The sequence below is a fragment of the Ambystoma mexicanum genome, chromosome 9, assembly GCF_040938575.1.
Source record: "Ambystoma mexicanum isolate Mex_15411 chromosome 9, UKY_AmexF1_1, whole genome shotgun sequence".
NCBI lineage: Eukaryota > Metazoa > Chordata > Amphibia > Caudata > Ambystomatidae > Ambystoma > Ambystoma mexicanum.
The window spans coordinates 1,432,047,366-1,432,060,008 of NC_090931.1; the positions used below are offsets into that span (position 1 = coordinate 1,432,047,366).

Consider the following 12,643-nt stretch of genomic DNA (forward strand, 5'->3'; position numbering starts at 1 on the left):
TCCATCCACGATCAGCACCATTTCCACCATGCTTTTGCATATGGCCGGGTTCTTTCCACAGCCAGCTCTCCACGAATATCTAAATGCAGATCATGGCTATTAATACCTTAGCAGTTGGATGTTTTGTATACCATGTTAATATAGTGCTTGATATCAGATGTTGTATTTTTGGGTGACTTTACAGTTTGGGGGATAATAGACATTAAAGAGCAGTATCCTCTCTTTAGAAGCCGGAAGGAGGAGACCTGCTGAGATTACATAAGGAAGAGCATGTCCTATACACACAGGTTCTAAGGTGAAGCTGTCCGGTGCGCCTATGGGCAAACCACAGCTGGGGCGTCCTTTAATTGGCCTTTTAGACGAGTTGCATAGGATATTATAACCATCTATATTGAACTCATTCATGAGCCATGTTTCCTGGAGCAAAACACATCACAGGCAGATAATTAGAGGATGCCCAGTGGTTGTCCAAGAAAGGAACGGTGGCCTTTTGTATTCCATGAAAGCCATGCAATTATTAGCTCTGAGTCTTTTGGTCAATTTATATTCGATCTTGCGGCATCTCAGGACCATTGTGGAATCTGGTTATTTGCCATAAGGAGCGCCGGGGAACGGGCTATATAGAAGCAAGCAGTATTTCACGTTCGGAGTGATGAACTTTAGAATAAAGAGAAATCTTAGGGTGCGATAGATCATGTAGTTTAAACAGCTTAGTGGCCCATGTCATAAGCTGTTTTCTGCAGACTGGGAGGCGAAACCCTAAGGTTTCAAGTTACAGGGAGATTTGTTTTAGGAGTGCCACCATCAGAGGCGAAAAGAATTCCATAATCGCCCAGTTCTGGGAGCTATCATACTTAGGCATTTCAATACGTATAATATCAGCCACGGTGATCATTGTTAAATAATTAATCTGCAAAAAGATTTCCAAAATAATTTTGCAATTCTGAAAAGGGCTGCAATTAGTGGGCTGGATCTCCTCCAATTTGACCCATTTCCCCAAGGATCAAGGATTGTCTTGCATCTCAAGAATTTTCCATTTAGCCATATCGGGCCACACATTTTTCTCCTTTGATTGTAACAAGTTAGCTGGCAAACTTTTAATCGGTAGCAAGTTGTAAATTTTGCTACTCTGAAGAGGGCCTGGGTAGTCCATTATACCAAGAGCAAGATTTTCTGACTGCATTTGCATCATACTTGAGGAGTTTTTTTTAACGACTTTAATTTTTATACCAAGAGTTATATTGAAACATACAAGTGAGAGCAAACAAAAACAACAATGTACATAACATGTTCCTTAAAAGGTAAGTAACATTCAATTTAAATAAAACTTCTCATCAAAGACCCCACCCCCACACCCCAAATTCAAACACTTGACATTGAGGATGGTTGGCTCCATTTTGTCCTTAGCCGGACCATCGGGGTGCCCCAGCCAATGGTCCAACGGACCTTGAAGTAAAACCTGCCTAGTTGTTCCATCACTTAGAGTGTGCTTCCCTATGGCATTCACAGTCGATGGAGCAATTACATTTGCTCTAGCACCGTTAGAGGACGTGGGGTCTTCTAGTAGTGCAGTGAGAGTCTTTTTTGGCTTTTTCTTCTTTTTACTAACTCTGCCTTTTAAGAGTCTTATCGTGCCAGTTTTGATCAGTTTCTGTGCAAATGCTGAGTGGCAGGAGAAGATTGCATCATCATTTCTTCATAGTCTCAGTCATTCTTCCTTGGAGATAAGAGGTCTCTGCATTCCAATGCCTGCTGGGACAATTGCATCAAGGCATTTTTGGAAGTGGCAATGCAAGTCATTTGTGCTGGAATGTCGTGTGGAGGAGGCAAAACTTCCCTTCTCCCCCCAATCATTTGGGGCAGGGCCTCATAAGAGGATCTTGAACTTTCCAAAATGATATCCACCACTTTTGGAAAGATGGGTTTACACTCCTCTTACCACCTTTACTCTTCACCACTTCACGCGACCTCTAACTTCTGACTTACAATATCCATTCCTCCATCCTGGCCACCTCAGATCGCCTTACCGTTTAACTTTGGAGGTAGGAGCTGTTTCCAGCCATTGACCTTCACATGTGTCTGCCATTTGTTTGAAGAAATAACATTGAGGGCTCAAACTTCCTTCCAGCTCTATTTAAGGTCAGTCCTTTGGGCCACAGGGCCTTCAGCCTTTCACTTACCTTCACCCGAATTACAGGGTGTTTTTAACCTTTTCACCATCCTTTCTCAGGTATGCTCCATCCTTTTGCCTAACACTGAGTATACACATATATTTTTTATCCCCAGGGAGACCTGCTAACACTTGGCCCCAGAAGAAGGTTGTCACACAATCAAGCTGAAACATCAGTGGTCATCATGCCCCCGCAGGGACAGACATGAACAAGGACCACATGAACATTTTCTACTCTCATCTAGACGTTGACCAGTTTCTTGGTCAACCCTCCAACGCCAGGCTTTAGTAGACCCCATCTTTTAAGGTCTTATCTCCACACACAGTGGACCAATACACTAGACTCCTGCAAACTTGTCACCCTGCCACTAGAGTAACAAATCGAAACTCACTCGGCTTGGTCTTAGTGACTGTGGTGACACCTCCACGCAAAACATATCAGGGGTTGTGTATCAACGTTTAATATATGCATTCTTTATACAGAATGCTTTACCATTTCTTGTAGAAAATGTTGCATTTAAAAACAACAGTTGGAATAGCTATATTATGCAAACACGTACCCAATGAACTTGTAATGATTTAATGGTTGCACATGAATGGACTTATATGAAATAATATTGAGCCAAATCGTGCCTTTGTGGGTACATGCAGTTGATTGTATGTATTATCTACAGATTTGTTTTCACATACTGTCTGAACACTTTGTCAAAAGAAGTTATCTTGCTTTACCTAAAAATACATGAAACTACATGTCTAGCCAAATGAAAACAAGGCAGCTGTAGCTAAATCTCAGTGGTTGGATTGTTCTTTTCCCATTGACGCAAACTTGTTAGTTCTTTTGCTGGATGCTTCTGAAGGTTTAAATAATCATTGCAAGAATGCATTGCATTAACAATGTTTTGAGGACAGGACAAACCCCTTGTATACAAAAATACACCCCTCTTGCTCCTGTGAAGGCGTGTTGCTAGGTCTGGAAAAGATCGGGGACTACACTAATGTTGGGATAGTCAGGACTCAGAGCTAGCTAGCCTTTTGGTTGTAGTCTTTGAGCTTCTATCTGGGGTTACAACCAATAGACCTGAGGCTATAGCCCCTTCAGCCTCCCCCTAGCAACGCCTCCGTCCTGTGCAATTACAGAGCACAGGAGCATTAAGGCTTCAATGCCAGAGGCAATAGAACCTAGTTTAGATATAGTCTGATGGGCCTCATTTGAGATCCAATTGGTATAGGCATTTGGGCAATCCGGCTAGCTTGCACTATCACCCTCTCTCACTCTCACTCATAGATCTGTCCGAGGAATCTGATGGGAGACGGGAAGATTTATTCCTGTCAGGTTTTCCACACCAACAAAGAAGGGGGTAGAGGGCTCCATGTCTCCCAATGAGTCGCGTTGCAAACCCAGGCACATTTTTAAAAGAGAATGGTTATTGTCTATCACGGGTGATCCCTGAGTAATTGTGGGGGAACGGGAAGCAGGCAAAGAAACAGTCTTTTCTGCATCAGTAGAAGCTTGAGGTCTGTTCATAGAAAGTTTAATCAGAGGCTCGGTAGTAATCACAGGATCAGATCTAACCTTTTCTGTGATCTATTTTTGTCTATTATTGCCTTTTAGCAAGGTGGGCGGTGGCGCTACGAGGGCCTTATTTCCTGATAATCGAGCGCTTCCTCAGTTGAATAAGCCAAGAATAACAATCGCAAATTGCGTAGCCAAATCCCAAATATGATTTTCAAGTGGGCTATGTAATAATTGATCACAGCGCAAGTAATTTAGACAATATAGGAGCAAACGAAGGCACTCACCAATATGTCGCTTCGCGGAGAGTGCAGCATGGATGTTGCATGTTTCAACTACCACAACTGCCAAAACTGCCACAGCTGCCCTTTTAATTACCTTCATCCATCATGTTTGTTGTGTTTTCCGCAACCTGCATGTCCAGCCCAAGTAAACCTTTCTTGCACTTTAAGTTTGAGTCTAGTTGTCTGTTGTTACCCCGTGGCCGTCCTGACACTTTAATGTTAGTGTGAGTGTTATGAAAAGGAAATGAGCAGTAAGCAGTTTGCATTATGTACTTAAAAGAGTTGACATTGTTAGTGCAATTAAATCATTTCTCTTTTCTGATAGTTAATTTGCTGAGAATTAACACATTTTTATCTCTCAAAATGTCCTTCTTTCTTGGAAGGTTTGTGCTCGAATTAAAACCAATTACCTGTTTCTTCTGTGAGCACAAAAGCAATGTTTAGTTTTTCTTGCTGGCCACCGATTGGTTGGTAGTGCTGCTGGACTCATCACATGCACAAACTCTCATAATTGACAGAAAATAGAAATTAAAACACAGTCGTAGTCCCAGCAGCCTGGTCCTCTGGTTCTTTACAAGTTCTTTCAGAGCCCCAGTGCAATCTGCAGACTCTACCCTCGTGCCCCCTCACCTTCTCCTAATGGCAATAGGTCCTGCATGTTGGCAACATACCTGCAAGGCAAATGCAATGACAATGTGTACCTCCAAATACAAGGCTGAGTCCCACCTCAGAGGCCGCCTCTGCTGCTGCTGTTCTTATTCTGCTTGTTTAACTACAGAAAATAAGACCAATGGAAACCTTCCCCAGTGCTGCGTGCCTCCTTACGGCATGTTCTGCTGCTGGTTAGTACATTCTATACAAAGAAAGAGTCCTCTAGTGAAATATCATGCATTAAATAACAATGTAACACTGAGATGTGGATTCATTTGGAGACTAAAGTTGTGGTCCAGAGCGTGGGCCTCATCACGACTTCGGCGGTAACCCTTAAATCCGGCGGTAGCGCTATTACTGCTATTACCGCCGGATTTAAGGGTCCGCCGAATCAGGGCTTCGGCGGATTTCGCCCCAGCTCTGAGCTGGGGGGAAATCCGCTGAAAATTCGCGCCGGCGGTATTAGCGCAAAGATTCCCCATTGAGCCCAATGGGGAATGGGGCATTCCCGAATGGGCTCAGTGGGGAATGGGGACTTACATTACCGCCAAACTCGTGATCCGGCGCTATTAGCGCCAGGGAGTTCGGCGGTAGGGCTAATACTGCCCGCGCTAATAGCGTTACCGTTACCGCCCAAGTCGTGATGAGGCTCCAAGTCCTTAATCAGAGACATCATCTGAAAAATACATAAAGAGGACAACTGCATAAAATTCAACAAGACCCCACCTAATTATTCATATCAATCCAATTATGACAAGATATTCTCCTACTATGGGCCTCATCACGACTTCGGCGGTAACCCTTAAATCCGGCGGTAGCGCTATTACCGCCGGATTTAAGGGTCCACCGAATCAGGGCTTCGGCGGATTTCGCCCCAGCTCTGAGCTGGGGGGAAATCCGCCGAAAATTTGCGCTATTACCGCCGGCGGGAAATCCGCTGGCGGTATTAGCGTGAAGATTCCCCATTGAGCCCAATGGGGAATGGGGCATTCCCGAATGGGCTCAGTGGGGAATAGGGACTTACATTACCGCCGACCTCGTGATCCGGCGCTATTAGCGCCGGGGAGTTCGGCGGTAGGGCTAATACCGCCCGCGCTAATAGCGTTACCATTACCGCCCAAGTCGTGATGAGGCCCTATATCTCCTTCACACGCCTCTTGTGCTGTCCAAATAAACCTAAGAAAATCTGCCTGGAAAACATGCATAATGAAGTATGGTTCTACTGGGTCCATCTTGTGATATGTTACTCAAAAATCGGTTTATAGTGATAGTTTCGACTACAAAAGTTTCGAATGCAAATGTTTTGACGGAAATGCGTCGAAGAAATGCATTTTTTAATTTATTTTTGTTAATGGGGGGGTCCCCCTAACCCCCGTTTTTTTACCCCTGAACACCAATTTTAGTTTAAAAAAAAACCTTTACCTGCAAACATATTTTTAGATGCATTCTTTTTCGAAACTTTTGCATTTGAAACTATTTTTTCGAACCAATGCGTGGATACCTCAAAAATCATAATAGGCAAAAAGGTACCTGGCTCCACATATGCTTCTACCAAATGCTTGTTAGCCCAACTGTATCACATGTAAAGAAAACAAAAATAAAAATAAAACTTATCTTGAAAATAGTTGACCATCTGCGGTCCCGAAAAGAATTAGAAAATATCACTTACACAAGTGTAGCAGTGAAACCTCAGACTTAACATCCATTCGCCTGGAAGTTTTCAAATGGAGCGCATTGAAAACCTGTGTTCAAAGACTCAGTTCGAACTCAAATCGTGTCCTTGAGCGTGTGCATCATGATGTCATACGTCTGTGCGTGGTGACTTCATGGCACCCGTCAAAGTCCCAACAATGACTGTGTATTTTAAGAACTGATAATAGCTGGGGATATGCTAGTGAGATAAATACTGAGTTGCTAATAAGGAAACAAATTCAAAATGATTAATGTGATTGTCAGTCAATACCAGTGTATAAACAATTCTACCGACTAGTAAAAGAACATTAAAAATAAATACATGTATAACATTCCAAGTATCCATCATACAATCTCATAACCAAACCTAGGGTAAGAGTGCAAATAATAGGTAAATACACACTTGTGGCAGTGTTACTAATGAACTCTATTGCTGCAAATTTTAGTCATCTAATGTGTAGTTGCTTACATCATTTTTTGATTCAAAAGGGTCAATATCTCATTGATGTTTGTAACCATTGGTGCCAGCTCAACAGTTTGTGATGATAGTCGTTTCCAGCAAATTAAATAATCCCAAGAGTTATATATGTGACCAAAGATTCTATAAAATCTCAATTTTGATGGTTACGACATAAGGTTCATTTCTCATTGATGTTCATAGCTATTGGTGTCAACTCAACCGTTTATGATGAGGAGGTTTTCCTAAAAGCGATTAGACAAATAATTCCAAGAGTTATATATGTAACCAAAAATCCTATTATTTTTTATAACACATTATAAGGAAAAAAAACGATTTATTTTACACTAAATGTGTGACCTACCAGTCCCTAGGCAGAAGAACACCCTTTCCTTGTGTGGGGTGTCTGTCCCTAGGTAGAAGAACACCCTTTCCCTGTGTGGGGTGTCTGTTATGAACGGTACCGCTGCTACCATCCTCCCCATTCCCTTTGAGCCCTATGGGGGCTCAATGGGAATGGGGACGTACCGGCTCTGGGTCCCGCGAAAGGGAATTACTGGGCCCTCCAAGGTCGGAACTCGTAATGAGGCCCAATATCTTTAGAGTCACAAGTTGGAAAATGTTTCAAGAACAATTTCCTGCCTGTCCTTGGATGGATTACCACATTTCCGTTTGTTACATTATTACAATTGATACAATTTAAACAAGTTAAAGTTCCTGTCAATTTAGCATCACTTTGATTCAAACTTTTCGTCACAACAGTACTTATCAACATATGCGCTTAGGGACTGTTTCTGTATCTCTACAGTCGCTACTTGCACTTGACTCCTGAAGTCTGCACTTACCCTTGTACTTGCCACCAGCTGGCCGCACTTTTATTTATTGTCTTTATTATTTATTTTTACTGTTATCCTATGTACTGCACTGCCCCCTCCCTTTGCCCCTCGCACTTTTCCCTTCCCCCCTCACCCCTTGCACTTGCGCGATACCAATATCACCTGGCCTAGTAGGATCGTTGTCTCTGTCTTCCATCTGTTTCCCCTCCCTTGCCTCGTCGCGCCTTGAAACACCTGTGTATAGGCATGTTCTAAATGCCTTATCATATCATATCATATGCCTAAAGCTACAACTTAGTTGATATGTAAAAACTGGATATTCTTTAAAAAGGTCTTTTAACTTGTTTTGCTTCATTAAAATGTCCCAAATTTATATAATGGATTTTGTAATCCTGTTACTCTGTGTTGAACATTTTGATACAAATACCAGTGCTGGTGGATCTCATGTGGGGGCCTGGTTGAGTAACGTGTCTCTGTTTTTGTTGCTGCTGTTATCTCTGCATGTTCCTGCTCTTCTGGTTGATAGACCCTGGCTTGTAACTTAACAAGAACTTCCTCAAGCTATTTAGTACTTGCCCAGATATCACTGACTCTGGCTTTGACGCTAAGTAACTGACTTTAGGGTAAACTGCTTAGTGTGGCGGGTGGGTGGAAGCTCAGCCTGTTTATTAGATTGTCCCTATTTGTTGGGTTTCAGAAACATTAGTTGCAAATATGCTTCCATCTGGGGTTATCCTGGTTGTATACGAATTGTTAGTTTTACAACTGTTCAAATTACAATTGACCTTTTCACAATTGACCGAATTGTGAAGATCAATTGTAACATATATGTGGGGGGAAACCCCCCACAACCCCCCCACCCAACGCCAAAACCCCCAAAACCCCTATATATATATATATATATATATATATATATATACGGCAATTGTGAAAAGGTCAATTGTGACCCTTTAAATTCGGTCAATTGTTCATTAAAACAATTGTAAACGAACAATTTGGGTAATACCGTTATCCTAGCACCCAGAAAATGCACTTCGGGGGAGCCTATTGTATAGTGAACTGTATCCAGTTGTTAATCTGAATCAAAAATTCAAACAAGTTTTGCCGTGTTGGTGTGAAACCTCCCCATACACCAATTTGACGGAACTGGTGGTAAGCATATGCAGCCCCATTGAAGCAAAAGGCATGAGGGGAAAAACAGCAACACAGTTCACAGAAGGTGTGGGTAAGACTTGATATTAACCATAATATGAAAAGAATAAAGACTGAGAGGTAGGAAAATTTGCAGACTGCAATGGCCTTTGCGGTCCTTATCTGTAGTGCATATGAATACTTGCAAACGCTCGAAATCTGGCATTGCAGCATATTGCAGGTAGACAATGTTGAGTGCCAACATGACATGGCATCTTGCTCCTAGTGCACTTTCCAGTCGTGCAGGATTTCATTCTTTTAAACTTCAGCCTATTGTATGAAAATGTGTAGCAGGCCGTGTTAGGTGCATATTGTGTGCACTGGGATCGAAAGGGTCAAATTGGCTGGGTACCTCTTCCCAACACTGCCATAATGAGTGTCTGATCTTTCTTTCCTCTCCCTTCTACAACAGTTTCGATCAGCGATATTGAGGCGGTCCGTGAGGGTCACCAATCCGAGATGATGCAGAGTGTTGCGGACGAGTACCCACCCGAGCGCTGCTTCACCATCGTCTTCAGCGGCCGGCAAGGCAACCTTGATCTGGTGGCCAACTCTGCGGAGGAGGCGCAGTTCTGGATCCAGGGCATTCGGAAGCTCATTGAGACTGTGAAAAACATGAACCTGAAGGAGCTCATGGATCAGTATCCTTGATGTGGTGCGCAACCAAAACTCTGAGAGGAGCTCAGGGTGCTTTGCCCTCAGTGCATGATGCTTTCCCATGCAAACTCTGAGATGATCTCAGGGTGCTTTCCCCTCAGTGCATGATGCTTTCCCATGCAAACTCTGAGAGGAGCTCAGGGTGCTTTCCCCTCAGTGCATGATGCTTTCCCATGCAAACTCTGAGATGATCTCAGGGTGCTTTCCCCTCAGTGCATGATGCTTACCTGTGCATTTTGTGAACTTTGCTGGATTTAACTAGAGCCAGGCTCGTGAATCCGACCAAAGAGAAACATGAATTTTGGGTTTCAGAAGAACTCAAAATATATGCAAATGATCCGCACTGAAATTAATTGCACTCACATTTCCATTGTTGATATCCTGAAAACCTTATTAAATGTAAATATTAAATGGATCAGCAGACTGAACTATAGTAAGAATTATTATGCCCCCCCCCCCAGGCACACCACCTGTTTGGCCCTTTGCACACCGAGATTGGCAGGCGCACAACCACCTCTAGCTTTGGGCATCTTCCACGTTCTGGCCACACTCCAAATAAATGTTCCCAGCTCATGCCCAGATTTTCAACACTGACATGAGCCCATCACAACAATTTAGAAGCAGAAGGCCCCTGACCACTGCCACTCTAGGCTGTTGCCGATTAAGCCAACCAAGAAATCTGGCCCACAGTGTTGGCTAATAGGAGATTGACGCGGCTTTGTGATTTCATCTGAAAAACGTCCCTGCTTTGCAGAATCAATGCGTGGGTTGTGCTTCTGAGACCACTTCCTGTACTCCCCACTTGGAATTGTAGAGTTTACCCCACTGCAAACCGCCCCCTCACACTTAAAAACGTATGTTCATGTAGACCATGCAATTGAAAAATGAATGTCAAAATATTTGGGGACGGTGTCGGGGGATCATGTTCCTCACTTTCCAAATAGTGTTTCATCCAGGTGCTTTCCATCCAATCAACTGGTGTGTGCCTCATACTCATTCTAGTGCCTCATCTTTGAACTAACCGAAATCCTTATTTTGTTATGTTAGGGTGATGTTACGCTATTGATGTATGTCAGGGTGTGGCTGCCTGGATGTTTTGGACTACAACTCAAATGATCCCTCACCATTGGCTTTGGTGGCTGAGGCTCAAGGAGGTGGAAGTTCAAAATATCTGGAGAGCCAAAGGTTGCAGACCCCTGATGTATGTCTTTCTTTCTTTTGAAGACCAAAACATTCCAAATTCTGAACTGCCACACCTCTTGCAAATACCGCCTGTTTCTACCACCCACCTGATCATGGATCTGGTGGTGTTTATCGCATGCAATGTTTTGGGGGACTACCATATGCAGTAAATACCACCTGTTTAGTGGGAGACATACCGAAAGGTACATTTTAAGTTTCACGTTTTCCTTTGTGTTGTGAAGAACTATGCTTGCACAGACCTTCGATTCATGAAAATAAATCTGCAATGGGATCCTCAAATGGTTGACAAACTGGGCATTTCTGATGCCAACCTTCCCAGTGCCTTTACAATGTAATGCAGAGTTCTTTTTTTTAATTGTAAAATTGTTTAAATTAACCTTTATACATTGTTACTAAAAAAACCTTCAAAAAAGTATAAGTAAAAGGAAAGAAAAATAAGAAAACAAATTCATAATTCATAATAAACAGTAATTACATACAGAAAAAGCGTAAAATGGGGAGGAGAAAGGGAAAGGGTGGATAAGGGGATCACTTTCATTTTCAAACAATAATTACAGTTACATATTAAAATAAAAATTCAAATTTTGCGTTCATGAAAAATAAGAATTCTTAAAGAATGAAAGTCGCAGACAAAACCGCAAGAACATTTAATGTACATTGATTTCTATAGGTTTTAACATTTTTAGATATTGCACAATTTTAGCAAGGAGCTTTGTTGGTCTGCCCTATAGCATATGGCACTATAAACTCTCTGTATTCAAATGATTGAAGGAATGTGTAATGGAATTACAGCTATCCTCACTATCATTCTGTAAATTACTGCAGTATATCATGAGATGTTTCAGCGACTCTTGGGGGTCTTGACAATATCTACATTTTGCATTTTCTTGTTGGCCTCTGAGATATAGGACCTCTCCAGTTGGTAGCAAATTAAAACGAAATCGCATGAAACCTTCTGCAAATGCAAATGCAGAGTTATAGGACACAGAACAGTCAACAGTGACCCTTCCGTGCATTGGTAATGACGATAGAGTAGTGGTACAATGTGCTACTGTACGCAAACCATTGCACTCCTCCGGATTACTACAGGCCATATGGGAAGCATGGTTACAGGATATAACGGCTCAGAAGAAAACTGCAGTACGGAAGATTATTGGTGGTTCGTCTCATTGGTTTAAGCACTTCAGGCTGAACGCGGCTATTGATAATATGGCTAATATTAAAAGGAGCCATGGGTGCCTTGGTACATGAACCAACCTAATTGATCTGACCTCTTGATCACACTCATGGGAGTATATGCCATTTGGATCTTTGATTGGGAAGATGCCTAAATATGTATACCTATATCCGAAACATAGGATTAGACGTGGCTATTTTTCCTATAATGTAATCAACTACTAACTCTCGAGGTTCTAGGTGCTTGGGCAAAATTCTCTACAAAGAACAGGAGTTGCCGGCTGTGTTCCAAAAAATGCATAGAAACCTGTAAACAAGTATTATTATAGCCTCATAGACCGAGGGAGGAGTCGTTATTGCTGGATAATGACCCACCACCAAGTTCGCCAAGGGCCATACGTTGGGCTATGGTCATTAGCCATAGCGACAATGACCCCTTCCAAGATAAATAAGGCTGTTAGCACACGGTGGTAGTAGCAATACATGTTTTGGAGTATTTGTGGTTAAGTTAAAAATGGTGCTTTAAGAGTGAATGAAGTAAACAGTCAGACTGAGTTAGTAAATTAAATGTGGTTTTATTGTGTAGTATTTAAATAACATGGTTGTCTAAATAAATTAAGCATTTTATTTGCAACTCGGTTGAACTGGAGCAGGTTTAACATGAGCATGCATTAGGTGTCAATCGAAAGCAATGCCCAATATTTCTCTTTCCCTTTCGGGTGTTAAATAGTATGTTGCAGCAAAAAAAAGTTCCTCCCAGAGAGGAATTGTCTTGTTGAAACAAAATTGCGCCCGATAATTGCACTGTTGTTT

General features: G+C 42.3%; 1 protein-coding gene across 1 annotated transcript in view; it reads left to right on the top strand.

The window, feature by feature from the left end:
- Positions 1–12,643, top strand: part of PLCD4 (phospholipase C delta 4) — a 679,750-nt gene that overhangs the window by 340,009 nt on the left and 327,098 nt on the right. The window contains exon 4 of the mRNA XM_069616847.1: positions 9,207–9,435. Coding sequence (XP_069472948.1) covers positions 9,207–9,435 — 229 coding nt within the window. The remainder of the gene's footprint in view (positions 1–9,206; positions 9,436–12,643) is intronic.